General features: G+C 41.5%; 6 protein-coding genes across 12 annotated transcripts in view; 2 read left to right on the forward strand and 4 right to left on the reverse strand.

Moving 5' to 3' along the window:
- Positions 1-1,024: 1,024 nt before the first annotated feature.
- gja12.2 (gap junction protein alpha 12.2) lies at positions 1,025-3,354 on the forward strand. Its single transcript, XM_077017868.1, has 2 exons — positions 1,025-1,232; positions 1,450-3,354. The coding sequence occupies exon 2, from the start codon at positions 1,511-1,513 to the stop codon at positions 2,252-2,254; it is 744 nt and encodes a 247-aa protein (XP_076873983.1). The 5' UTR covers positions 1,025-1,232; positions 1,450-1,510; the 3' UTR covers positions 2,255-3,354.
- An 874-nt stretch (positions 3,355-4,228) lies between these two features.
- Positions 4,229-6,784, reverse strand: gja12.1 (gap junction protein, alpha 12.1). The gene is made up of 2 exons (XM_077017869.1): positions 6,435-6,784; positions 4,229-5,812 (listed from the first exon to the last, which is right to left on the reverse strand). Exon 2 carries the CDS (start codon positions 5,773-5,775, stop codon positions 5,056-5,058), a length of 720 nt encoding a protein of 239 aa, XP_076873984.1. The 5' UTR covers positions 5,776-5,812; positions 6,435-6,784; the 3' UTR covers positions 4,229-5,055.
- Positions 6,785-7,446: 662 nt separating this feature from the next.
- Positions 7,447-9,348, reverse strand: gja13.1 (gap junction protein alpha 13.1). Its single transcript, XM_077017870.1, has 2 exons — positions 9,210-9,348; positions 7,447-8,635 (listed from the first exon to the last, which is right to left on the reverse strand). The coding sequence occupies exon 2, from the start codon at positions 8,616-8,618 to the stop codon at positions 7,764-7,766; it is 855 nt and encodes a 284-aa protein (XP_076873985.1). The 5' UTR covers positions 8,619-8,635; positions 9,210-9,348; the 3' UTR covers positions 7,447-7,763.
- Positions 9,349-10,576: 1,228 nt separating this feature from the next.
- gja11 (gap junction protein, alpha 11) lies at positions 10,577-13,869 on the reverse strand. The gene is made up of 2 exons (XM_077017880.1): positions 13,175-13,869; positions 10,577-11,748 (listed from the first exon to the last, which is right to left on the reverse strand). The coding sequence occupies exon 2, from the start codon at positions 11,726-11,728 to the stop codon at positions 10,832-10,834; it is 897 nt and encodes a 298-aa protein (XP_076873995.1). The 5' UTR covers positions 11,729-11,748; positions 13,175-13,869; the 3' UTR covers positions 10,577-10,831.
- Positions 13,870-14,002: 133 nt separating this feature from the next.
- Positions 14,003-16,033, reverse strand: hsdl1 (hydroxysteroid dehydrogenase like 1). The gene is made up of 4 exons (XM_077017879.1): positions 15,602-16,033; positions 15,017-15,462; positions 14,686-14,898; positions 14,003-14,595 (listed from the first exon to the last, which is right to left on the reverse strand). The coding sequence occupies exons 1-4, from the start codon at positions 15,819-15,821 to the stop codon at positions 14,524-14,526; spliced, it is 951 nt and encodes a 316-aa protein (XP_076873994.1). The 5' UTR covers positions 15,822-16,033; the 3' UTR covers positions 14,003-14,523.
- Positions 16,034-16,219: 186 nt separating this feature from the next.
- Positions 16,220-23,198, forward strand: part of tbc1d32 (TBC1 domain family, member 32) — a 28,613-nt gene continuing 21,634 nt past the window's right edge. The window contains exons 1-17 of one of the 7 annotated variants that reach the window (XM_077017873.1): positions 16,220-16,320; positions 16,642-16,815; positions 17,245-17,443; positions 17,523-17,684; positions 17,759-17,936; positions 18,200-18,271; positions 18,420-18,545; positions 18,896-18,974; positions 19,264-19,361; positions 19,465-19,526; positions 19,619-19,754; positions 19,838-19,897; positions 20,132-20,234; positions 21,601-21,738; positions 21,983-22,072; positions 22,600-22,742; positions 23,059-23,186. In XM_077017873.1, coding sequence (XP_076873988.1) covers positions 17,289-17,443; positions 17,523-17,684; positions 17,759-17,936; positions 18,200-18,271; positions 18,420-18,545; positions 18,896-18,974; positions 19,264-19,361; positions 19,465-19,526; positions 19,619-19,754; positions 19,838-19,897; positions 20,132-20,234; positions 21,601-21,738; positions 21,983-22,072; positions 22,600-22,742; positions 23,059-23,186 — 1,730 coding nt within the window. In that variant the 5' untranslated portion in view covers positions 16,220-16,320; positions 16,642-16,815; positions 17,245-17,288. Of the gene's footprint in view, positions 16,321-16,534; positions 16,820-17,244; positions 17,444-17,522; positions 17,685-17,758; positions 17,937-18,199; positions 18,272-18,419; positions 18,611-18,895; positions 18,975-19,263; positions 19,362-19,464; positions 19,527-19,618; positions 19,755-19,837; positions 19,898-20,131; positions 20,235-21,600; positions 21,739-21,982; positions 22,073-22,599; positions 22,743-23,058; positions 23,187-23,198 lie in introns of those variants that run through there. The other 6 variants (XM_077017877.1, XM_077017875.1, XM_077017872.1 and 3 more) reach the window with 6 other exon arrangements.

Genomic DNA, 23,198 nt, shown 5'->3' on the forward strand with positions numbered 1-23,198 from the left:
AGTCTGTATGAGGTGTTTGTGCTGATATGATGTGTTTAGTTTCTGCCAAACATGGTGATCTGAATTATAATCAAACAGCTCCACTTTGGTCTTGTCTGTCCAAAGCACATTGTCCCAGAAGCATTTTGATTTGGTCAGATGCAACTTTGAAAACTTAACTGTGCTGCTACTCTTATTGCTTGAGCATTTAACATACTGTCTGATGCCTGTCCAACAAACTGCCAAACTTTTGCTTTGATAGATGTAGTCACACTTGCTGATGATCAGTTAATCTGGGCGTTTGATTAGCAGGACTTGACTGCTATTTACCCTCTTAATGCCTATGGAAGCAGGAGGGGTATTTTAAATATATATAAATATTTTAAATGTTCATGCACCAATTCTCCATTTTGGCCTAGTAAATTGATAGTAATAGTAATATTTATCCTAGTGTAATAAACTTAATTTTAAGACCTGCTAAAGACCAGAGGATTAAAAAATGTCTTGATACATAAAACCTTAGAATTATACTTTGTTTCTCCTGTTACTGTCTGTGCGTGTGTGTGTGTGTGTGTGTGTGTGTGTGTGTGTGTGTGTGTGTGTGTGTGGTCATTACATTCTTAATTGTGGCAGTAGAGAACAAACGACTGGCACAGAGTGAAAGGTAAAGAGAATGATTCAGGGAATGATACAGAGAATGTGGACAGTGAACACATACATTGGTTGCCAGTCATGATCAAGAGTTTACTCCCACATCTATACAGATTTTTCACATGAAAATATTCACTTTTGCCTGTGTAAACTGAAAACGCTGTGACAGAAATGTTACTGTAATGCTATATAAATGTATTTTTAGTGTATCTGTCACACTACAAAGTTGTTAGACCTACATTTTCTTACTTGGAGAAGGAGCCAAATGAGGTAAGCTGTATGGAAGCAGGATCTCTCTGACCAATGCTTCTTTCCCTGCTAATGTGGTGTTTGAGGAAACTCAAAATTTTGATCTTGTGCAAAAAAGGGTAGTGAGACTCTTGAAAGTGTGTGGAGGAGTATGTGAACATACTGACGCCATTACAGAGTGATTTGCTTAGCTGCGATGTTTGTGGGTGGACACTTACTGTGATGTACCGATCAGATGAAATTATAAAACTGCTAAACCAAGAATCACCAATTGAGCCTTGATTCTTGATGTAATCTCCTCTTGTGATCTTGGATTTGGTTACGCCATTAAAACAGCACACTGAAAGTACAAGGTAAGCAAACTATTTGATACCAGTATCTGAAATCAATATTTGCGTCATATTATTGTGAATTAGTTGACAGGAACCATTCAATTACTGTAGATTACACAAATCGCCCTTTACAGTTCTGATAGGCTACACAGTACAAGTATAAGTAGTTTTAGGAACCGAACACTCAGGAGTCTGTTGAGATTTTTTACGTTTTTGTAATTAATGAATTTTTTTACAGATTTCTGATTTTCCTTTTTGGCTCTTATCATCATTATCGATTATCATCATCGGTCTAAACCATGGGAGACTGGGGCTTTCTTTCCAAACTACTGGACAAAGTACAGTCCCACTCCACCAGTATTGGGAAGGTGTGGTTGACGGTGCTCTTGATCTTCAGAATCATGGTGCTTGGTGCTGGTGTGGATAAAGTGTGGGGGGACGAACAGTCCAGCATGGTCTGCAATGTGAACACTCCAGGATGCAAGAACGTGTGCTACGACCGGGCCTTCCCCATCTCACACACTCGCTTCTGGGTTCTCCAGATCCTCTTTGTGTCCTTGCCGACCCTGGTCTACCTTGGTTATGTCCTTACCATTGTCCACAAAGAAAACAAGCTCAGAGAACACCTCCAGAGCCTGACGGAGAGGAAGCGCATGAAGCTGCCTAAGTATACCGATGACAACGGCAAGCTCCACTACAAAGGCAACCTGCTTTGTGTTTACATAACTTGTATATTGGTGACTATTCTTTTCGAATCAGCTTTCATAGTGGGCCAGTACATGTTGTACGGTTTCACGATGGATCCCCTGATCTCGTGCGAACGGGACCCCTGCCCCTCTGCTGGCGTGGAATGTTTCATGTCACGTCCCACGGAGAAGACCATCTTCATCATCTTCATGCTGGTGGTGGCGTGTGTGTCAGTAGTTTTGAACGTGGCAGAAATATTTTATCTGATTGGACGTGCTGCTGTGTTCAGACGGTACAGGACACCAAGCGTTTCAGACGAGGATCATAAATCCTTTTCCACAGAGACGTTTTGCTGAGATCAAATTCACCCATACTGCATTTGCTATACTCTAATTGCCCATATTACAGGAAGACAGAACAAAAGAGAATGTCTCCACATTTTTTGGATGTCTGTGACACTTTTGAAAAAAATTTCTATTGATTGTAAAAACAAAATACATGAAAAGACTCATTTACTGAAGTCTAAAGGAACAATTTTCTAATTTTTATTTAATTAGTTTATGTAAACTTATGTAGAGGCAAGACAGTAAATTAGGAGTATATGGGACTGATAAGAACATGAAGGTGTAAGCATAATGAAGTTTAATAGCTCCTTTTATGTGTAAAAACAAACATTGTATCTTTTGTTGTTACTAACATTGTTAATAATGACCTTTTGAATATATTCAAATATTAGTTTTCAGTTGTACCACTAGGAGGTGCTACATATTACAGGATTTATGGGATCATTATGGCCAATATTGGTGAAATCTCTACAACACTGTAAGACCTGTAAGAGATTTTGAGTTTTAGCTTTTTTTCCTGTCATTTAAAATACATGAAAATGGTTGAAATACAATCAATGTAATTTACCTTTATAATACAGAATAAACTGGAAAATGAAAGACTATGTGGGTATTTTTGCAATCAACAGTTAAGTCTAAAGTCCACATGGCTGTTTATTTTTAAAGTTTGTCTAGTGATGTAATAAAAATATTTATAGGAAGAACGTTAAGAAATATGTCTAAGAGGTCTGTGTAGGCCTCTGGATACTGAGCATTCTTAAGTTGGACCTTTCTGAAACATTCAATTAGCAGGCCTAGGAAATGGACATGGGGAGGTAACTCTATCAGTACTGGAGCTGAAAGCGTCTTTATTGTGCTAGTATAATAATTGATTTTAATTTGCATATATTTGTCACGGTACGAAGGCCCCTGCCGGCCGCCTCCGTCTGCAGCGGCAGTATTTCATGATGTCCTGTTGTTGTGTTGCATTCATTCCTCAGGTGGGCGAGGCTCGTAATACATCTCGACATCCAAGGGTCATATGTCTTGTCTTTGTACCTGTTGACTGCTTGTATCCTACATTTGAATATGTTTGTGTTTGTGCACTTTATTAAATCTTCCCTTTTCTCTGAGACTGGTTATCGCTTCCTTTTTTATTTTTGCACACCTTTTCCATCACAATATTGAATAATGTGTGATTTGAAGATTCCAAACATTGTATGTCAGCAATTACATTATTATTCCTGAACATGCATAAAAATGTGAGCTTTTTGTATGCATGTTGGGTATGTTCTAGAAAGTTCTGGGGCATCCCTCGTGAGACCACCCCTGGAGTGTCTCAATTGTACACCAACATTGATCTACAATAAAGTGGTACTTCTCAGTGGTGACCTGACCTACACCTTCATGGTATCCCAGCTGTCACTCTTGCTGGGCATGGAACAGGAGAAGAATCTCTTATTGTCATGATCTGGCCTCCTTTTTATTTTAAATCACACCTTTCCTTGTGCTAAAGATTGTGAATCTATTCAATAGATTGGATAAATATTGGATACTGACGGTATGCAAATGTACTGAAAGAAGCACTGAATGTTTCAGTACCTCATGTATACCTCACCTACTGAATGCACAGATGATTCAAGTGTATCCATCCAATCCAGTGCATCGTGTAAGATGTGTGTACAAACCATTACAGATTAATGGATAAATAATATGTCATAAATAATACAGTAACTGAACCATGAACTGCTAGACAGTTATTATGAAGAATGGTGCACATTTTATATGTTTAGCACATATGCTCGTTATATTGGTGTTTAATCTTTATTTGTTTTAGTGTATTGTTTCCTATGCCACAAGCGAGTGTGGATTCTTAAATTGTAGGCAACAGTCTCTCAAGCCTGTCTGTCTGTGTCACACAGGGTGGGTGACATGAAGGGACCAACTACCTTGATGATAAACAAAAGGTTTATTACATATGTTTTTAATGTATTTCAAGTGCTTGATTCCAGTAAATTTGTTGGTCAAAAGGAAGACCTGGGCCCTCGTAGAAGGTTCTTGTTCTGTAGATATGCCCTATGCAGTACCATTTGTCAAATGTCAAATGTCAAGTTTATTGTTTGGTTCTTTTATTTGCACTATACATTTTCTGTGAAATTTACCATTTAATATTAGATGATTTTTAAAAGATGCCCATGACAGAAGTGATATTGCCATGTATAAATATGTAGTAAACTGTAGTGGTGATAACAAACCAGTTATTCTCACAACATTGAGCGGGTGAATATTGTTCACCTCTTAATACTGTATCTTAATACTTCATCTTTCAGTAAAAGACTGATATTTCTATGATGATGACAAATTAAATTAACAGCATATAGATATAGATATATACTATACATGTAAATGAGCTATTTAAATCAATCATTGACATAGCTATAACTATAGCTTAAATACACATTACTTTATTTACAAGATGAAGTATTTGCAAATCAGATGTGTTCACAAAAAGATAAATGAAAACAAGGTGAAATAAGAGGCAAAAGTAATAACAAGGATTCGTTTGACCCTCTTGGCATTCATCCTTATTCATGAAGACACTGCAAAGTCTGCAAATAACGGAGTAAATTTTAAGTCTTTTAGTGCTTGGGGAACGGTCAGAACACTTAAACAAGTCTCGAAGCTACTTTCCACACATACAATTCCCTAAAATGTATACCAGAAAAATATGGTAACCTTAATTTTTTTTTAATGCAGTACAAGTTACTCCCTCTCGACAGGTTTTGTGTTTTCTTGTTTGTTTGTTTGTCTAAACCTAATATTTTCTAGTGTGATCAGTTCCAGGAAGACTTTTTTCCATTTAATCCTGGAGATGAACGATGCCTTTTGGCCCTGTGAACAATGAGGTAGATGATCTCGATTACATTCAGCAGCAGAGACACACATGACACCACCAGCATGAAGATGATGAAGACCGTCTTCTCTGTGGGTCGAGACATGAAACACTCCACAGTGTAGGGACATGGGTACCTGGTGCACTCGATTTTGGGCACCATCACAAAACCGTACAGATAGTACTGACCCACTATGAAAGCCGCCTCCAGCAAGATCTTAACAACCACGCTAACCATGTAGCTGGCGAGGAGATCGCCTTTAATTTCTACCTTCCCCCTGTCGTCTGTGTACTTGGGCTGTTTGAGTCGCTGGTGCTCGGTTTGGTTTTGAAGATGTTCTCTCAGCTTCTTCTCCTTGTGGATGATGTGCAGGACGTGTCCAAGGTACATGAGCGTCGGTGTGGCCACGAAGATGATCTGGAGAGTCCAGAAGCGAATGTGGGATATGGGGAAAGCGCGGTCGTAGCACACGTTCACGCAACCCGGCTGCTTGGTGTTGCACACCATTTTGGACTGTTCGTCTCCCCACACTTTTTCTGCACCGGCTCCGAGTACCATGATTCTGAAGACAAAGAGCACCGTCATCCACACCTTCCCGATCACCGTGGAGTGGGACTGCACTTTGTCCAGTAGTTTGGAGAGAAAACCCCATTCTCCCATTTTTTCGTTTTTTTTTTCTCCTGCTGTTAAGCCTTATCTGTGGAAGATAAAGAAAGCTATACTTCACTCTGATATAAAGTTATGTAAAAATACAACAATAAAAGTACCTCAGTGGCCTTGAAGGATTATATTTTAAAACTGCCTTAAAGCGTCCAAGGTCCATTTACAACCTAGTGATGGAACGCCGAAACAACATGTTGCCAACATGAACTTCAAATGAGTATTAGCACAAATCCTGCATTTTCTTTTTAAGAATGAGATGCATATACAACTTTCCTACTGATTAATGAGTTCAGGATAAATTCGTATAAAAGTAAATTGTAAAAACTGATCAAATTTTCTTTTAATTTATATCTTAGCACTTATTATGAAACACTGCATGGGCGGATACTAATGTACCCAATAATAATAAGAGAGTACTGATTTAAAATTAACCCACGGTAGCCTAATCAATTGCATAAATACATGGACATGTCTATGTGAACAAAGCAAATAAGCATTTGAATTATAAAATGTATTAAACTTAGGAAATTAAGAAAAAAACACTCTTGCTGAATTTGTAGTTTATGTACTTAGAATATAGTTTAAGCACTTAGTAGTTTAAACAAAAAAAAAAAAAAAACCCAGAAAGTTCATGAAAGATATAGTTGTGTACTTACCTTGAAAGGAGCTAAAGCTGGGATGATAAAGCGAATGGAAACAAGTGTTAAAATGCCATGAATTGGACATCTACACTGAACTTTACTTTCTGTGGGCTTTCGCAATGAGCCTGTCACGTCACCCGTCACGTCTACAAATGATAAGTCACCTGTGTAGTACAAATTAGGAGAGTCAGGTAGAACAGGGGCCAAAATTAATCATTAATGTAGAATTTGTTCTACAGCGTGTTATACATGTGAGACAGGAGAGCATGTATTTAATTTCTATAGACTATTATCATTGTTGGAACTGGAAGTAGATTAAAATCTACAAAATTAACACGTGAATATCGATTAATTTGGGGTATTGGTCCATTTTCCATGCACTGAGTGACATAAAGACGTATTCAGCTCAATTTGGTTTAATTACATTCTTACTTTATTTGTATAAAGTACAAATAATTACTTAATTACTTTATTTTTATAAAGTAAGTGGTACTAACTAATATATATATATACAAATATATGCTTATTTATAAGGCATATATTATATAAGTAGAACTTTTAAATGACTGTAAATACTAGTGAAAATACTAGTAGATGTTGCATTGGCTGCACATGAATTCAAAACAAAACAAACAGCAACAAAGCTTGTGAGATCATCACTGACAGATGATCATTGTGCTTACCACATAACCCCATCCCCACCCCGTTTTTAAGTTTTGTGTTGAAAGGGAGACTGTTATCCATCTCATAACAATTATTTTTGTTCTAATTGCAATTAGAATTCCATTTTAATTACTAAACTGTGCTTCTTATGGTTCTTTTTTTATATTTATACTAGAATCAATACTAAAAATACACTTTAAAGTACTTTAGTACTATAATGAACTCTATATATAAAGAAAAATGTTGATTTTCTGATATTGCATTTTCATAGATATCATAACAGCCAAATTTGCAATTTCAGGTAAAATTATTCATCATACAATAATGTGAAGCACACATTATGAAAAACATACTACTTCTCTGGTGATTTCAAGTGCTTTATTATAAGTTACTTTCACTGAATACATACAGAAACCCAACAATGCCAAAAAACATAGACAACAATTACATTTTTACACAGAAAATGTTTCATAAACAATAATACATACACAATTCTTCTCTGTCTAGATCTGCGAGCTTTAAATTACAGCTAGATTCTAGTTCACATATACAACAGTACATTCAGTAATGGCAAAACATATTGAATACATTCTGAAGATAAATCCACTTGCTTCATGCGTTTCTTTTTGCTTGTTCTGTTTTTCTTTTCAGGGTTTTGGGGCTGGGAGGGGGGAATTACATTTAATGGCCCTCTAATAACTTTTTGTCTTCAGGACCATCGCTGCTGGCAGTGAAGTTCGGTCCACTCTGTAACTGCATGTTCAGTTTGTTCTGCTTCATAGCATGTTCTACTTGCCACGACGAGGCCAAGCTGGCTGGATTCTCGGCTGACGTGATGTTGTGCATGCGTTGCCTTGGGGAGCGACATCTTATCCTGGTGCACACCAGGTAAAAGACCTCGATCACGTTCAGCAGCAGAGACACACACGCCACCACCAGCATGAAGATGATGAAGATGGTTTTCTCGGTGGGACGTGACATGAAACACTCCACCGTGTAGGGGCAAGGCTTTTTGGAGCATGCAAACTGGGGAATCATGATAAAGCCATACAAATAATATTGTCCGACAATGAAGCCGAGCTCAAAAATGATCTTGAAGAACAATTGCGTTAGATAGCTGCCCAGAAGATTCCCCTTGATCTTCACGTGACCTTTCTCATCTGTGTATTTGGGGGCTTTTAACCCTTTGGCGTCGTGCTGTTTCTGTATTTTTTCTCTCAACTTGTTCTCCTGGTGGATCACCTGAATGGCGTGGCCCAGGTACACCAGGGTCGGCGTGGACACGAAGATGATCTGCATGACCCAGAAGCGGATGTGTGAGATGGGGAACTTCCAGTCGTAGCACACGTTCTCGCAGCCGGGCTGTAGGGTGTTGCAGACTAAGCTGGACTGCTCATCCCCCCAAACGCTCTCCGCTCCTGCCCCCAGGACGAGGATCCTGAAGATGAAGAGGACGCTCATCCATATCTTGCCAATGACGGTGGAGTGGGACTGCACCTTGTCCAGTAAAGACGAGAGAAACCCCCAGTCCCCCATTGTCTCTGGTGTTCAGTCTTAAAAGGAAATTAAAGAACAAGAGTCACATTATTCTTTATCTTTATTCTTTATCTAGAATTTCTATTTCATACCTACCATAATCATTACTTTGTAACAGGCTCATATTACCTCAAACAATCAATGCCTTGTAATCATTGCTTCCATGTAATCATTGCCAAAAGTTTGGATTTCATGAAGATCAATAAATATTCAGACAGAAATACTAGCAACTGACCAATTCTTAAGATACCAACAGACAGTAGTTGTAGTAAAATTTATGGTATGAATGCACACATAATTTTAGGTTGAAGTAAATGGACTTTACATTGTAGTTTGATATACATGACTGTACATTTCTCCAATATAATTAGTAAAAAGAATATTGTTTGTGAATCAACACACATAACATTGTGGACGTATCTTAAACATGGATATATCGGTGTTTAGAATTCCTCAGCGTGTATTTTTATATATGTGAATAAAAATAATTTGCATCTTTAATTTTCATACCTTTAATTGATCAATATACCAAAATCAATATTGTAAATATATTTTTGGCATTTTATAGACTATAAAATGGTTTTCACTTACCTTCACAGACGCTCACTTACACAGACGCACACTTCCTTACTAAAAATGTTCCAGAAACCAAGTGATGGCTAACAGTAGTTGAACCTTGAGTTTTTGGAGTTGTGTAATTTTTCAAAGTGCCTAGCTGTCACGTTGTTGGAATATCAGCAAATGACACACACTCTCCAGGAGTGTAGAGCTACATTAATGATTGACAGATACGGGCAGGAACATGGACCATGCTCTGTATGATGAGCTGCTCTTTGTAATGTCACATAGTTTTGGAAGAAGTCATATTAACCCAGGATAAATAAACATAATTTGCATTGTAATAACAATAATTATAATAATAGCGGGGTTTTTTAATTCACTTTATTTACTGCCTCATTCCAGCTGTAAAGAAATAAGAATTTGTTATGATATGAGGTAATATGTTCTCATAATAATAAAAAAAATTGTAAATGTGCCATATTTTGTCAATTGTGATTTTTTTTTCACCGCAATCAAAATTTGTCCTCCACTTTTAACCCATCTGTACAGTTAGAAGACACACACACACACTAGTGATTACTTATTAGTAGAGATCACTGTGGATCACACGTGCCCAGAGTGGTGGGCAGCTCGGTGCCCGGGGAGCAGTTGGGGTTAGGTGCCTTGCTCAAGGGCACCTCAGTCATGGCCTCAGGTCTGGGAATCGAACTCACGACCCTCCGGTCACAAGACCAGTTCCCTACCACCAGGCCATGACTGCCCATAATAATAATAATATTATAATAATCTTTATTATTATTATTATATTATTGTTACTGTTAATATAAATTCACTCAATATTTTGAGTGAAACAAAATTCTGATTACTAAGTGTAATATCTCAGTCTCCTAATCTGATTTTTAATCTGATAAATGCCTATTTGAATATCACAGCATTAATTAGCTAGCTAGATTTGTTATGTTATTGGTTAAGATGTTTGTTAAGATGTTTATTTTTCATACTTTTTTATGTCTGGGGAAAACATGTCTTGTCGTATCTTTCAAGTCTGTTTGTGTGTGTGTGTGTGTGTGTGTGTGTGTGTGTGTGTGTGTGTTGATCGAATGTCAATTTGATTTACATTTAAATATTTTTAATTTGCTACTAATACTTGCATCTCTACTAATAATTGTATGTGTATGTTTTGCATTTGTGAGTCATTCTGTCCCTGGTCAGGTAGGAAGCAGAAACCGACTGTTCTTTTTCGCTGACATAAATACAGTAGCGGCAAAACCTATTCAGATTAATCCTCCCCATCCTGACCAAAATGGCAAGTGTATGCTGTCTCAGCTATTTACTGTAATCACACATATAAGGTTTGTAACTATATGCTACTGTACCATAAAAAATGTTATGTACCATTCTGGTTCCAAAAGGTTCATTTATTCAAACATTTCAGGATTAAAACATATACAAAACTTAGCTTAAACCTTCATTGTCCACAAGAATATCAATGAGACATAGCAAATGGTTTATCATTTAATAAGATAATTTTATAGGAATATCAAATTAAGTGGAAAACAACATCAAATTGATTATGCTTAGAGTTAGCCACAGAAATGTGTTATTTGCACACATTGGTCCTGTGAAAAGTTGTGTTTACAGAGGCTTGCAGCTCAGATATGGACCTCTTCCACGTCATTGGTGTTGTGGTCTTCCAAAGCCATGTTCTTAGTCACCTCATTGCAAAGTTCTCTCCTCTGGGACCCTAGTTCATGTTTCATGCAGTTCTGAATCGACTGATCTACATTGTCAAAATTCTTCCTGGTCATAACAGGGGTCACAGGGGTCACAGTGTAGTCCCGCTTCCGGGTCAAGCACTCGTTGACCTTCTTGACGCACAGATAGAAGACCTCGATGAGGTTCAACAGTAATGAAACACACGCCACAACCAGCATGAACCAAATGAAAATATTCTTCTCCGTTGGCCTTGACAGGAAGCAGTCGACCTTGTGAGGACAGGGGAAACGACTGCAGACATATTGCGGCCGAAGTGTAAAGCCGTAAAGGTAATACTGGCCTAGAATAAATCCAACCTCCAGCGCGATCTTACATAGCAAATTCAGGATGTAACTTCTCAGGAGTCGACCTTGAATGCTGACCTTGCCCTTGTCGTTGCTGTACTTGGGTAGTTTATATGCTTTCTTGACAAACAGACTGGCCTGATCGCCGTGGGCCTTCCTCATCACTTCCCTCATACCTTTCTCCTCGTGGATGACGTGAAGGACGTGGCCCAGGTAGACCAGGGTGGGCGTGGACACAGAGATGATCTGCAGCACCCAGAAGCGTATGTGTGAGATGGGGAAGGCGTGGTCGTAGCACACGTTCTCGCAGCCCGGCTGCTGGGTGTTGCAGATGAAGTCGGACTGCTCGTCACCCCAAACCTTCTCGGCGCCCGCTCCCAGGATGAGGATCCGGAAGACGAAGAGGACAGTCAGCCAGATCTTGCCCACCACCGTGGAGTGCTTCTGCACCTTGTCCAGGAGCCTCCCGAGGAAGTCCCAGTCGCCCATCTTCACCTACACGGCGGGCCCTATATAAACATCATTGAGTGACTCCATCTGGAACAGCAATTACTGAACTGTGTACTGAACTGTGTACTGAACTGTGTACTGAACTCTGTGAACAGTATTAGTTCACTGTATTTAACCTTAACACCAGCATTCAATTTGCATATGGTAATTTCTTTTTATTACTCCATTAATAAACATGCACTTCAGCAATAATTATCCCTTTAGAACAAAGCAGACGGAGGTCATTAATGGAGTCTTCAGATCCATTAATGAAAGGACAGGCAGGCGTACACAGGCCCCACGACAAATGGACCAGAACAGGCAATCGTCAGACCTGCTCAGAAAGCTCGTAAATGTTAGGCAAGGAGCATAGAGACCTCGAAAAGTGAGGGAACATGTATGAAAGCAGGAAAAAAAGCAGGACAGGTGTAGACAATCAATATTCAGCTGAGTCAGATCAGCGTGTAGTGTCATGGCAGCTGAGGAGAGCTGAGCCTCTTCTGAGGGAGAGGGCACGGCATTAATAAAGCAATAATAACGCTATCAAAGCAATTTAATATTGCGACTGAATTATTCACCTGATGTTGACCCTAATACTAACCCTCAATTCTTTTGGTAGGCCACAGAATCCATCATATCACTAGTAGTTAACATAGAGCATAACCAAATAGCCTAAACTATATGGTATATTTCACAAGGCAATTAAACAAGAAGTGACAAATATCAAATATTTCTGTTAGCACCACTGCTACTAAAAGAGTTAAATGCAAGCACACTCTGCAGACAGTTTGCTTTACTATTACTATCAGAGCAATGAGCATATGTTGTACTTATTGATAGGGAGCAAGCAAGGTCTTTGATGATAGCATCCGTTGTCTGGTGAGAACCAAGGCTCTGACCTTGTTTAAGCACCATAACACTAATACCGTGCTTGAAGGATGTAATACACATGCTGGATATCCTACTTCCAAAATGAAGTTAACTAATAAATTCTTACACCTGTTCTTCAGTACGCTAATGCAAAAGCAGTTAAAGTAAAAAAACAACTTATAAACTGATCTGCTGACTCTTATATCCATAGAGTTATAGATGATTTGGCTTAATTTTGTTCATAAAGTTTTAAGACCACAGCTCATATAACAATACCATAGAAAGCAAAGAAACTAAAGATAATTTTCCATGTTGTGCCACTAAAATGGCAGAGATGGAGAGTTCATGAAGATCTTTGTATTAGGATTTATATTCTAAAATTCTTTCAGAACCGTCTATATGATTGCCACATGAAAAATAGGATTGGCATTTGCAAAATCAGTACATGCTGTGTGTTTCGATGCTGAAAAATAATTACAATTCTGGATTTTATGGGTCTTTTATAAAAGTGTTGCAGAAACAGAGTTACACTCCTTTGCTAATTACCAATATGAGTGAGGGTATTTTTCAGCTTACCAAATCGGAGAGGAAGGAGAGACAGATCTGGGCACTCTGTACGGACGGCACACACAGGCGAAGGGCCAGCTGACGACGTTCTGATCCTTTATTACTTCACCGAGGAGGCTTCTCAGCTAAACCAAAACATGGCTACACCATTCTCCCATTATCACCGAGATATTAACCTCAGTGGGTGCGTGTCATTCTGCTTACACAAGACCTTCTGGATGTTTCTGCAGAATCCAAATTATTTGAGATTGTTTTGATCATTTATATTTTGACTTTGCACAGGTTATGGGGTTACTGTGGAGATGAATTGTGCATGCTCTTGGTAAGTTTATGGAGTCTTGCCTTTCTGTTTGCCTTAAGCAGTAACGGCACTTGAACAGGTCATCTGCTGTTATAGACCATATGTACTACGGAACCCACGGGTTATCTGTTCAGACACGTTACCTGGAGCACAGGTGTATCGGTCGTCTGTAGCTGTGTGGCATTTCTCAGGATCATTCTTGAACACTTCATCGTGCTCTGACATTCTCTTTTCCTCAACAGGTTTTTTGTATGTTCCCAGGATCTCCTTACACTAGATGTTTTTATCTTGAGTGAACCATTCTGAATATACTCGACACCACGTATGAGAAACCCCCACAAGATTGACAGTTTTTGAAATATTGGCTTCATGCCTCATTTGAAGTTGCTCAGATTACTCACTGTTCCCATTCAAATGTCAATGTACACATTGAAACGAATGAAAGAAACTCATTCACCTGATTTTATCCTGCTAGTCAGGGTATGTCTCATGTGTCTAATTTTCACCACAACATTCCATAAATAAGCATAAATACATAAAACACAGTTTCTTTATTAGTATTTTCAAAAGGCACAGTAATCACTTACCAAACCATTATAAATAAATCATTACAGTAAAAAAGAAAGAAAACAAAACAGAGTAGTATAACAGTAGAATACAAAACACCAAGCACACTTATGTATACTGACCTACATTCTAAAAAACTCCAAAAAATTCTACACACCATATCATTCTATCAATAGAGCATTCAGATATTTTCACTGGACTGTCAGTGATAGTGCAGCTTTGTAAGTTCATGGTAGCACGTTGTTTTACTGAAGAGTGTTTTGTTTTCCATTTTACGCAGACAACATGACAGGGTCGCTTTCTTTATCAGCATTCTATAAAACACAGCAGCAGGATAAATGCACTTATATACTGCACTAGGATAAATTTAGATCTTGTATAATGGTTAACCGAACATCAGCAGCTGTTTTTCAAAGCTCACACAAATTTTGCATAACACTGATTCCAGTGCCTGGCTCAGGGCACTTGTGTAGTGTGCGAGGTTCTACGTTTATGCTGTCGCTGACAGCATGCGAGACCCCAGCACCCATAACCACTCTGGCACGCACTGCACAAGTCGCAGCTGGTGGGAACAAGACATAGATGAGCACAACAAGATACGTACAACCATTTCCACTTAATATTTAGGATGGCTCTTTGCACTGTAACCTACCTGTATGGAATGAGGCCAGTATCCGGTAGTCCTGTGAGAGATGCCCAGAGTGGACAAAGCATGTGTTGCATATACACGCGGCTGTGGAACCAGCCAGCCATCACCGCTGCCGTCCTCCCGAGAGGCAACCCTGAAGGGGACCAAACTCTGCACAAAGACTCCCTGCTGCCCATACTCGTAGTGCAGTGCACGGCTAAAGTGGTCGAGGTAAGCCTGGCGGATGGATCATGGGGGGAAGGGAGGGGAGAGACAGTAACACAGAATTGAACTAATCGTCAGCTGACAACGTGCCAGGATACTAGATCGCAATGTAGATGATTTGAGTTCTGACCGTGAATGCGGAGAGAGCAGCCTTCCTTCCTGTGGGCCTGAAGCATCCTCCTGACGAAATATTAATGATGGCACCCCTTCGCCGTTCAGCCATGCCAGGCAGTGCCAGGCGTGTAATCATAGTGGCTGCAGCGACGCTGGTGTTGATAATGTACCACACCCTGCTCTCAGACAGCTCAAGAAAATCTTGATCAATGTCCAGGGAGGAATCCAGACAGTTTATTACAAATCCCACATCTTTGTCTCCAATTGCATCTTTAATGGGTTTACAAACTGTAGGCCCGCGATTGAAATCAGCTTCGACCGTTATGGCCTCCACTCCATGAGTCTCGGACATAGACACGGCAGCACGACGTACGCTGTCCACGTCTGCGCTGATGAGGATGAGGGACACGCCGTTCCTGGCCAGTTCCTCCGCATACGCCTTAGCTATCACCTCTGATGCACCTGTATGGACACAAACGCAACCTGGGTATATAGATCTACAATTCCTCATGATAAGATTCAAGTTGCCGTCGAAGCACATGTAATATTTGATGCAATGTGATCCAACAGATGCTCAGTCTAATGGGGAATGTAAACTCACCACTGATTATGGCCCATTGCCCGTATCTTTGGACCAGATCTCTAGGATAAACCAGACGAGGGATGAAGTGAAGTCTTACCAGGCTGTAACAGTCCCGCATTAATGTGACAGCTTTGCTTGCGGTGTAGAAAGCCCCCACTAACGCGAGCGTTTCAACATAACAGCTGCATGATCGTGCGATCTCTCTATACAGCAGATGGAAGCTGTCAACAGCAGCCATGAGTTAAGGACCAGCAGCCTAGTAGTTATCAAGCTCGTTACCAGATGTCACGAACAGCTCGTTACAAGGATTTCAAGTAATGATCCGTAACGTAGAGATCACTTTTCCTTTCAGGGGGGAATAAAACCGTAAACTTCAACGCTCGGTGGTTGTTGTATTTCTCCCAAACACAAAACACAAAACCCGGAAGAAGAGCAGACGCTGCAGGACCACGTGACGCACCACGTGACGCACTGCTGTTAAAGGGACAGACTTGTATACTGTGTGTGTGTGTGTGTGTGTATATATATATATGTGTATATGTATATGTATATATGTATACACACATATATATATATATATATATATATATATATATATATATATATATATATATATATATATATATATATATATATGTATACATATATATGTATATATGTATGTATGTGTGTGTGTGTGTGTGTACAATATAATTAATTGGACATCGTGGATGGACGTGGCTTGTTATGCCATTTATGTATGTACATATACATATACTTGTGTGTGTATGTATGTATGTATGTGTGTGTGTGTGTGTGTGTGTGTATGTATATATATGTGTATATATATATATATATATATATGTGTGTGTGTGTGTGTGTGTGTGTGTGTGTGTGTGTGTGTGTGTGTGTGTGTGTGTGTATATGTGTATATATATATATGTGTGCGTGTGTGTGTGTGTGTGTGTGTGATAGTGATCCCATTCTGTTGGGAGTTGTTTATTCTCTGCTTTGTAACACTGTGAGTTACTACACTGTCGCGTGCACTTCCTCGCGCGGTGATTCGCTCGTTTCCATAGAGACGCCTGATGTCTGCCGACCGTGCGCTGCCCACCGGTTGACTCGTAAAGCTCCTCCAGCTCCTCCAGCTCCTCCAGGACGGCTCGGCACCGCTGCTGTGGACCCGGGACGCGGAGCTCCAGACCCACCGGGCTGTTTGTGAACGGCATGACATTTGGTCAGGTAGCCCCGCTGTAGGTACCGTGTCTGTAGAGCTAGCAGGGTTAGCCTGCAGGGTGAGCTCGGTGGCTAACGGCTAGCTGGCTAACGTAGCTGCTGTGGACACTGAGATGAGTGAATAATGACGGAATTATACTGCACTTACTGCACATTTAAACTAAGAAACGGCAAATAATGTATCCAATCTCGCTTTGGGAGGATTTATACTTCATGCTCACATCAGGGTTATGGGCGAGGTGCAGGATAACTGTATATTTACATGTGTAACAGTGAAGAGCTGCCAACCATGGCCTATATATGAAAGTTGTGGCCTAAATATGAAAGTTGTGGCCTAAATATTAAAGTTGTGAAGGAGTGAGTAACGTTGACATACTGGTATAAATGTATTGATTTAGTCTCCTCAGCAGGACGCGTGTGAATGAATACCGTGTATGTGTGAGTAGGAGACACTTGGTGGAGAGGAGCTCATCACACCTCCTGCGGAGAGATGTCTCAGTTTCGTGTGGAAGACGAGGCAGAGCTGCAGACCCTGCTGAGGCAGCTCCTCAGGAGCGTTAAGGAGCGGATCTCCGGGGCGCCGTCCGTGGAGTGCGCGGAGGAGATCCTGCTGCACCTGGAGGAGACCGACAAGAACTTCCACAAGTGGGTCGCACGCCACACGTATTTTGAGCCTAGACGGCGTCTGTGGTGAGAAACTGAGTTCTGCGTCCTCTTCTGTTAGTTATGAGTTTGTCAAGTACCTGCGGCAGTACGTGGAGTGCACCCTGGGCGCCGTTATTGAGGGGGAGACGGAGAGCTGTGCCAGGGGGGACGCTCACGCCATTGGCTCGGCTCAGGAAACGCTCGTGCACGTCGTCACGAGAAGGACCAGGGAATCTGCACAGTATGTCTCACTTTGCTCTCATTTTCCCTCTCCTTCCAATCCTGGATACTAAAGGTGTACTGTTTTATAAACAGATATAAACAGATGATGCAGGCTTTAAAACAAACCATGATGGTGATTGTGGAATCACTGCTCAATAAATTTGAGGAGGACCAGCTGAAGAAAGAGGAGATGCATCGAAAAAGCCAACACGAGCAGTTTTGTAGCCACTACACCGACAATTGCTCAGACAGCGACTCCTCCTTTAATCAGGTGATGGGTGGCATGCATGCCCTTTTCCCTTTAAACATTTAAGCATATACCGGACCTTACGCGACTGCAAAATGAGCCAAAACTAAATGAAGCTACAGAACTCAATGGACTGGTTGACAAAGGAATCGATTAGCTTGGATTTTGCATTGCCGGCTTTAACAGAGAGAGTAGTGTTAGTCATGTGAACCATTTTCCATTTCAATGGTGACAGTTGTAATCAAGTTAGGAATGCAGTCACTAATAGATGTGCGTTTATGAAGCAGAGTTATGCATTCATCAGACAAGAGCAACTGCAGGCCATTTCTGAGGAACTCGATCCAAGCAGACCCAAAGAAGTAAGTCTGTCATGCTAATTGTTTCCCATGCTTTTTCCTGTCTTAATAAGCTGTACAGCGAGCTAGATAGGTCGATGTTTATTGATTGCATTAATCTGAGCTCTGTGTGTCTGTGTGTGTGTGTGTGTGTGTGTGTGCCTTCTGGCAGGTACGCTGGGAAGCCTTGCAGTTGCTGTGCTGTGCTCCTCCCTCTGATGTCCTGAGCTGTGAGAGTTTGGGCTGTCTGCACAGAAACCTGTCTGCGGCCCTCACCGACCCTGACCCTGACCTCAGTGTGAGAACCAGCGTCCGCCTTCAATAAACCCACCGTAAACTATTCAGTGCAACATCACACAAACAGTGAGCATTCAGGCCAACATTAGACAAAGTACCGATGTTGCCAGTGCTTGTATTCCACTAAATGTCATAGAAATGTTTTAACCATAGGAATAGTCCCATAGAAAGATGGCTTTTGTGTGCCTCTGCCCCAGTTTCAAAGTGAAAATATCTGTTAGCCTGTTGTTTGAAAGTGTTTTGTCACATTGTAAGAGTGTGAAACTGCCACAATTCTCACCTTTTACAGTGCTGGCTTGCACAGTTTATTTCTTAGGCTTTATTTATTTATTTTGCTTCACTGTTTTGCAGGATAAGGTTTTGCGCTTTTTTGCAAAAACATTTTCTTCCTCTCCGCTCAATGTGACGAGGGAAATGTACACTGGCTTGGGTAATATATATATTTATATATATATATATTTATATATATATATACATTTATTATACACTGGTGTGCATACATATATTTATATATGTATATATATACATTTATTATACACTGGTGTGTATACATATATTTATATATATATATATATATATATATATATATATATATATATATATATATACATTTATATATTCATGAATATTTTATACTTTTTTGTTGGTTGAATTCTTTAACAAGAGGCTTAAATATGCCAGTTTAAATGTAAACATTTTTCTTCTGTTTCCTTCTTTAGTGAAAAGTTTGGAAAGTGAGTTTTTACACCACAAGCTGAGCTTGGACGTAAAAGGGCTGGATGTGAACAGGCCGTATATTTCTCGCCTGCTTAAGCAAGTGCGCACCGTCTCCCCAGCATTTCAGTGGATTTGACCTCACGGTAAATTTGGCCGTATTAAATGGACGCTGGACCTAATCATCATTGGCTGTGTCCTCGCAGATACGACTGATGAACGACTTCCAGAAAGAAGTGACTACGTATTGGATACGTCATCCCGAGAAGTGAGCTTCATCCTGCAGCGTTCTACTCTTTTAGCGTTGCACAACTCTCTCATTTCTCCCCGCCACGATTCCTCATGCGTTCTTTACTGTAGGTACATGGAGGAGATCATAGACGGTACATTGGGTCTGCTCTCTCTCCACCATGAACACGGCTCCGTCAGATCTCTGGAGCCTGTCCACTTGCTGTCCCTGTTGGACATCCAAGCCACCTGGTTCAAAAAGTGGATGGTGAGCGCGCGTTGCAGGACTTGCAGTAATCGCTCAGATACAGAAGCCACTCTACGTAACTATATCATGCTATAACCCCTCAGCACGGCTACTACAGCAGAACTGTGGTCCTCAGGCTGCTCGAGAGGAAGTACAAGTCTGTGGTAAGTTCCTCAACGTCCACTTTTGCCTCATTAAAATCACGGAGGCCGTAATCATTTTGTTAAAAATATTTATCGTTAACAGTCAAAAATTAAAATGTCATTAACGAGCTGTTAGCGGTGTGATTTGAGCGTGGCCCGGAACACGTCTCCTAAGACCTGTTCTGATTAGCTCTTTGCGCCCCCACCGGCTGGAGAACCTTGAGACTCTGTCTCTGTCTCTGTCCTTTCTCTTAGATTGCTTCAGCTCTTCAGCAGTGCATTTATTACTACGAGTCGTGCCAGACTAGTAGAGAGGACACGCTGGAGATCACTCAGGCCATGGAGAATCAACAGATTGGTATGATGACGTATATTACTACCACACAAACCTACCAGACCAGACCATGGATCGATTGCAGTGCCACAGTGAATCACCATCACATGTATACACAAATAGAGCGAGTTGTGGAGAGATTGATGGACTGAGGATTGATATATGGACGAAGTTCCCAAGGCTCTTTCTCCACATCCTCGTACGTCTCTGTGTTTCCAAGGGCCGCCCCGTGTTCTCATTCGCGCTGAACAAGCAGAGACGTGTGTATCGGTCTCGTCGACACTGGGTCTGATCTGCACGCTGTACTGTGTGTTCTTCCTGAGCACGGTTCCTATCAGCGGCCTGTGGAGAGATAACTCCTGATAACTCCAGCGGTCAGGGCAGGTCACATGGACCTCCCCCATGCTCACTGGGATCCGCCGGGGCAGATTCGGTTTTCAGTTTTTCCTCGTGAAATCCAATAGTATTAGTATTGCACACAAAAACAAACAAACAATTAGTTTGGGTGTAAAATCGTTACTTGGTTGCCTGTGTCCGTGCTGCACCTGCCTGACTTGCATCATGTCTCCCAAAGCGAGGTTTCTTGCTTAGCTAACTAACGTTAAGCGTAGTTTGATCTAACCCTGGGTTTTTTTCTCAAGATCAGGGATCACCCTTTACCAGGTGCATGGCCAGATGGCCTTTTCTATATTCCGTTTTCACATTGCCGGGGATCAAGGTGAGATTAGGTCAGGGTTGCGATTGTTTTCAGAAGCTTTCGTTTTAAGCAGAACACCTGTTGGAGTTGAACAGGTACCCGGAGAATCAGACACAGCTGCAAATGAGGACGGGGCCGCTCATCTGTCTCTGAAGGACTTGCTAAACGCAGCGAGACTTGAAGCAACACCCTGTTGTCAGAAGGGGAATAAGTCCTAGCTGGGTAGAGAGTTGCACACAGCTGTTCTGACTCCCGCACTTCCTGTAGCCGTTCACCAGGTTTGACCTTGGAGTGGCGAGATGGAATGGTGCTTTATCACGTCCGTTTAACTAAAGTACTAAACTGTTCTAAAAACCTGTTTGAGGCTTGTTTTACAAGCACTGTTTACAAAGGAAATTGAGTCAATAGCTGCATCAGGTGAATGTGTTATATATTATGTGCAATGATGTGTTTATACCTCTTTGCAAATGAAAAAAAAGACCAGTGCATTTCAGAGTTGTGTGGTTTTGCTACAGGGAGGTGTTGGCAGAAGGTTGGAGGTTGACTTGCGCTCTGTCCTGTGTCCCCTGTCCTGTGTCCCCTGTCCTCTGTCCTGTGTCCCCTGTCCTGTGTCCGCTGTCCTGTGTCCCGTTTCCTGTCCTGTGTCCTCTGTCCCCTGTCCTCTGTCCTGTGTCCCCTGTCCTGTGCCCGCAGGTCCCGCTCAGAGGAGCCGTTACAGTGCACGGGAACTGGAGTACACACACTTGGTTCACTCTCTCAGCCTGCTGGGAAGACTGCTGATGTACACTAACGGGAGGAAGCTATTCCCCGTTAAAGTGAGGAAGAGGAGAGGTGAGGAAGGGCACGGCCCACCACACAGACACGCTGAGTACCATGTTATTATTTATGCTAATTAATAATAATAATAATAATAATAATAATGTATTCAAGAGTGTGTGTGTGTGTGTGTGTGTGTATGTATGTATGTGTATATATAATATATTATGTAATGTTTGTGTGTGTGTCAGATTAGATGAGTCATATCTGAATGCTGAATGTTCAGATCAGTGACTAATTGTTTCACTGTCTGTTCCAGATCCTGTAACTTTGACCGACTTGGTGGTTCTCCTGATCAATATCATGTACCAGCACCCAAACACGTTATACGCAGAGTCTGCCCACACAGGTGTGTCCCTCTCATTCACCTCCCGTCACTTCCTGTCGTGGGGGGGGGGGGTTATTGGTGCTGGGAAGGAGATATCTGCTGGATTTTTAAAAACGTTATCTCCGGGGACGTGCTCAGAACCGTTTCACAGCGTCACCTGGTTGGCGTCTTCCTGTCATACGCAAGCGATTCTTGGCAATGCGAGGAGGAGACATTCTGTGACCCACTGCGTTGGCATTGCGTACGGTCTTCCTTGGTATCAGTCAGTACTGCCCTTTGGATCACAGACTTCCTGTTGGCATGTCCTCAGCAAATTCGCAATACATCGTGCATAACTCATTAACCGTACTTTCTGCTAATGTTTAATTTTCCTGAATTGGTGACACCTTTGGTACACTGAGCAAAAAAAATCTAAAAAACATGTTCACTCCTCAGAACTGTGTGTGGGCATCTGCGTATATTTTGGCACGCTTGCACTAAAGACGTTTTTCTGTGGGCGTATGCGTGTGTGTGTGTGTGTGTGCGTGTGCGTGTGCATGCGGGCGTAGACTCGCTCTCGCCCGCTGCGCTGGTGATGGAGGTGGTGCAGCAGCTGTGTGAGCGCACCAGCTGTGCGGTGGACTGTATCTACCAGATCCCCGTGGTGGAGGCCCTGCTGAGGCCCGTCCTCTCCCTGCTCGGAGGCAAACCGGTCAGCAGCCGTCCCCCGACTCCATCGCTCTCCATCTCCTCTGTTATTCATGTCTAGACGATATTAGGTCATGCTCAAGAGTTTTACTTGCATCGACATCGTACCAGTTCTGCAGTTTTCTGTTCCTCTTGCCGTGCCCTGTTTTAGTTCTAGCATGATGTGACACTCCAGAAGTTGGCTTTAAATATTAATACCCAGACACGCGCACGCGAGGACTGTCCGCCGCTCGCATGCCATGTATGTAGCTGTCGGATGTTTTTCCTGCCTGCTGTGTGCAATTCGCTTAAAGCTTTTTCAATTTGTTTTTGTGTCACAGGTGAAATTAAACTTCCCAGAAAGCAGCCTGATTCATATAGCGGACACGCTGGCGAGGATCGCCACCACCGAGCGCGGCTCAACCCTGCTCCTCTACGAGAGGAAGCTCGTCTCTGCCCAAGGTGAACGGTAAGTGGGTGG

This window comes from Brachyhypopomus gauderio, chromosome 9 (assembly GCF_052324685.1).
Source record: "Brachyhypopomus gauderio isolate BG-103 chromosome 9, BGAUD_0.2, whole genome shotgun sequence".
Classification (NCBI taxonomy): domain Eukaryota; kingdom Metazoa; phylum Chordata; class Actinopteri; order Gymnotiformes; family Hypopomidae; genus Brachyhypopomus; species Brachyhypopomus gauderio.

What these genes read in the sequence shown, in the direction of transcription:
- hsdl1 (XM_077017879.1), bottom strand. Translation starts at nt 15,821, where the DNA reads ATGGCTGCTGTTGACAGCTTCCATCTGCTGTATAGAGAGATCGCACGA. An exon ending in CTGCTCTCTCCGCATTCACG is followed by an intron (nt 14,899 to 15,016) that starts GTCAGAACTCAA and finishes TCCATCCGCCAG; the next exon opens with GCTTACCTCGACCACTTTAG. An exon ending in ACTGGCCTCATTCCATACAG is followed by an intron (nt 14,596 to 14,685) that starts GTAGGTTACAGT and finishes TGTTCCCACCAG; the next exon opens with CTGCGACTTGTGCAGTGCGT.
- gja12.1 (XM_077017869.1), bottom strand. Translation starts at nt 5,775, where the DNA reads ATGGGAGAATGGGGTTTTCTCTCCAAACTACTGGACAAAGTGCAGTCC.
- gja13.1 (XM_077017870.1), bottom strand. Translation starts at nt 8,618, where the DNA reads ATGGGGGACTGGGGGTTTCTCTCGTCTTTACTGGACAAGGTGCAGTCC.
- gja12.2 (XM_077017868.1), top strand. Translation starts at nt 1,511, where the DNA reads ATGGGAGACTGGGGCTTTCTTTCCAAACTACTGGACAAAGTACAGTCC.
- gja11 (XM_077017880.1), bottom strand. Translation starts at nt 11,728, where the DNA reads ATGGGCGACTGGGACTTCCTCGGGAGGCTCCTGGACAAGGTGCAGAAG.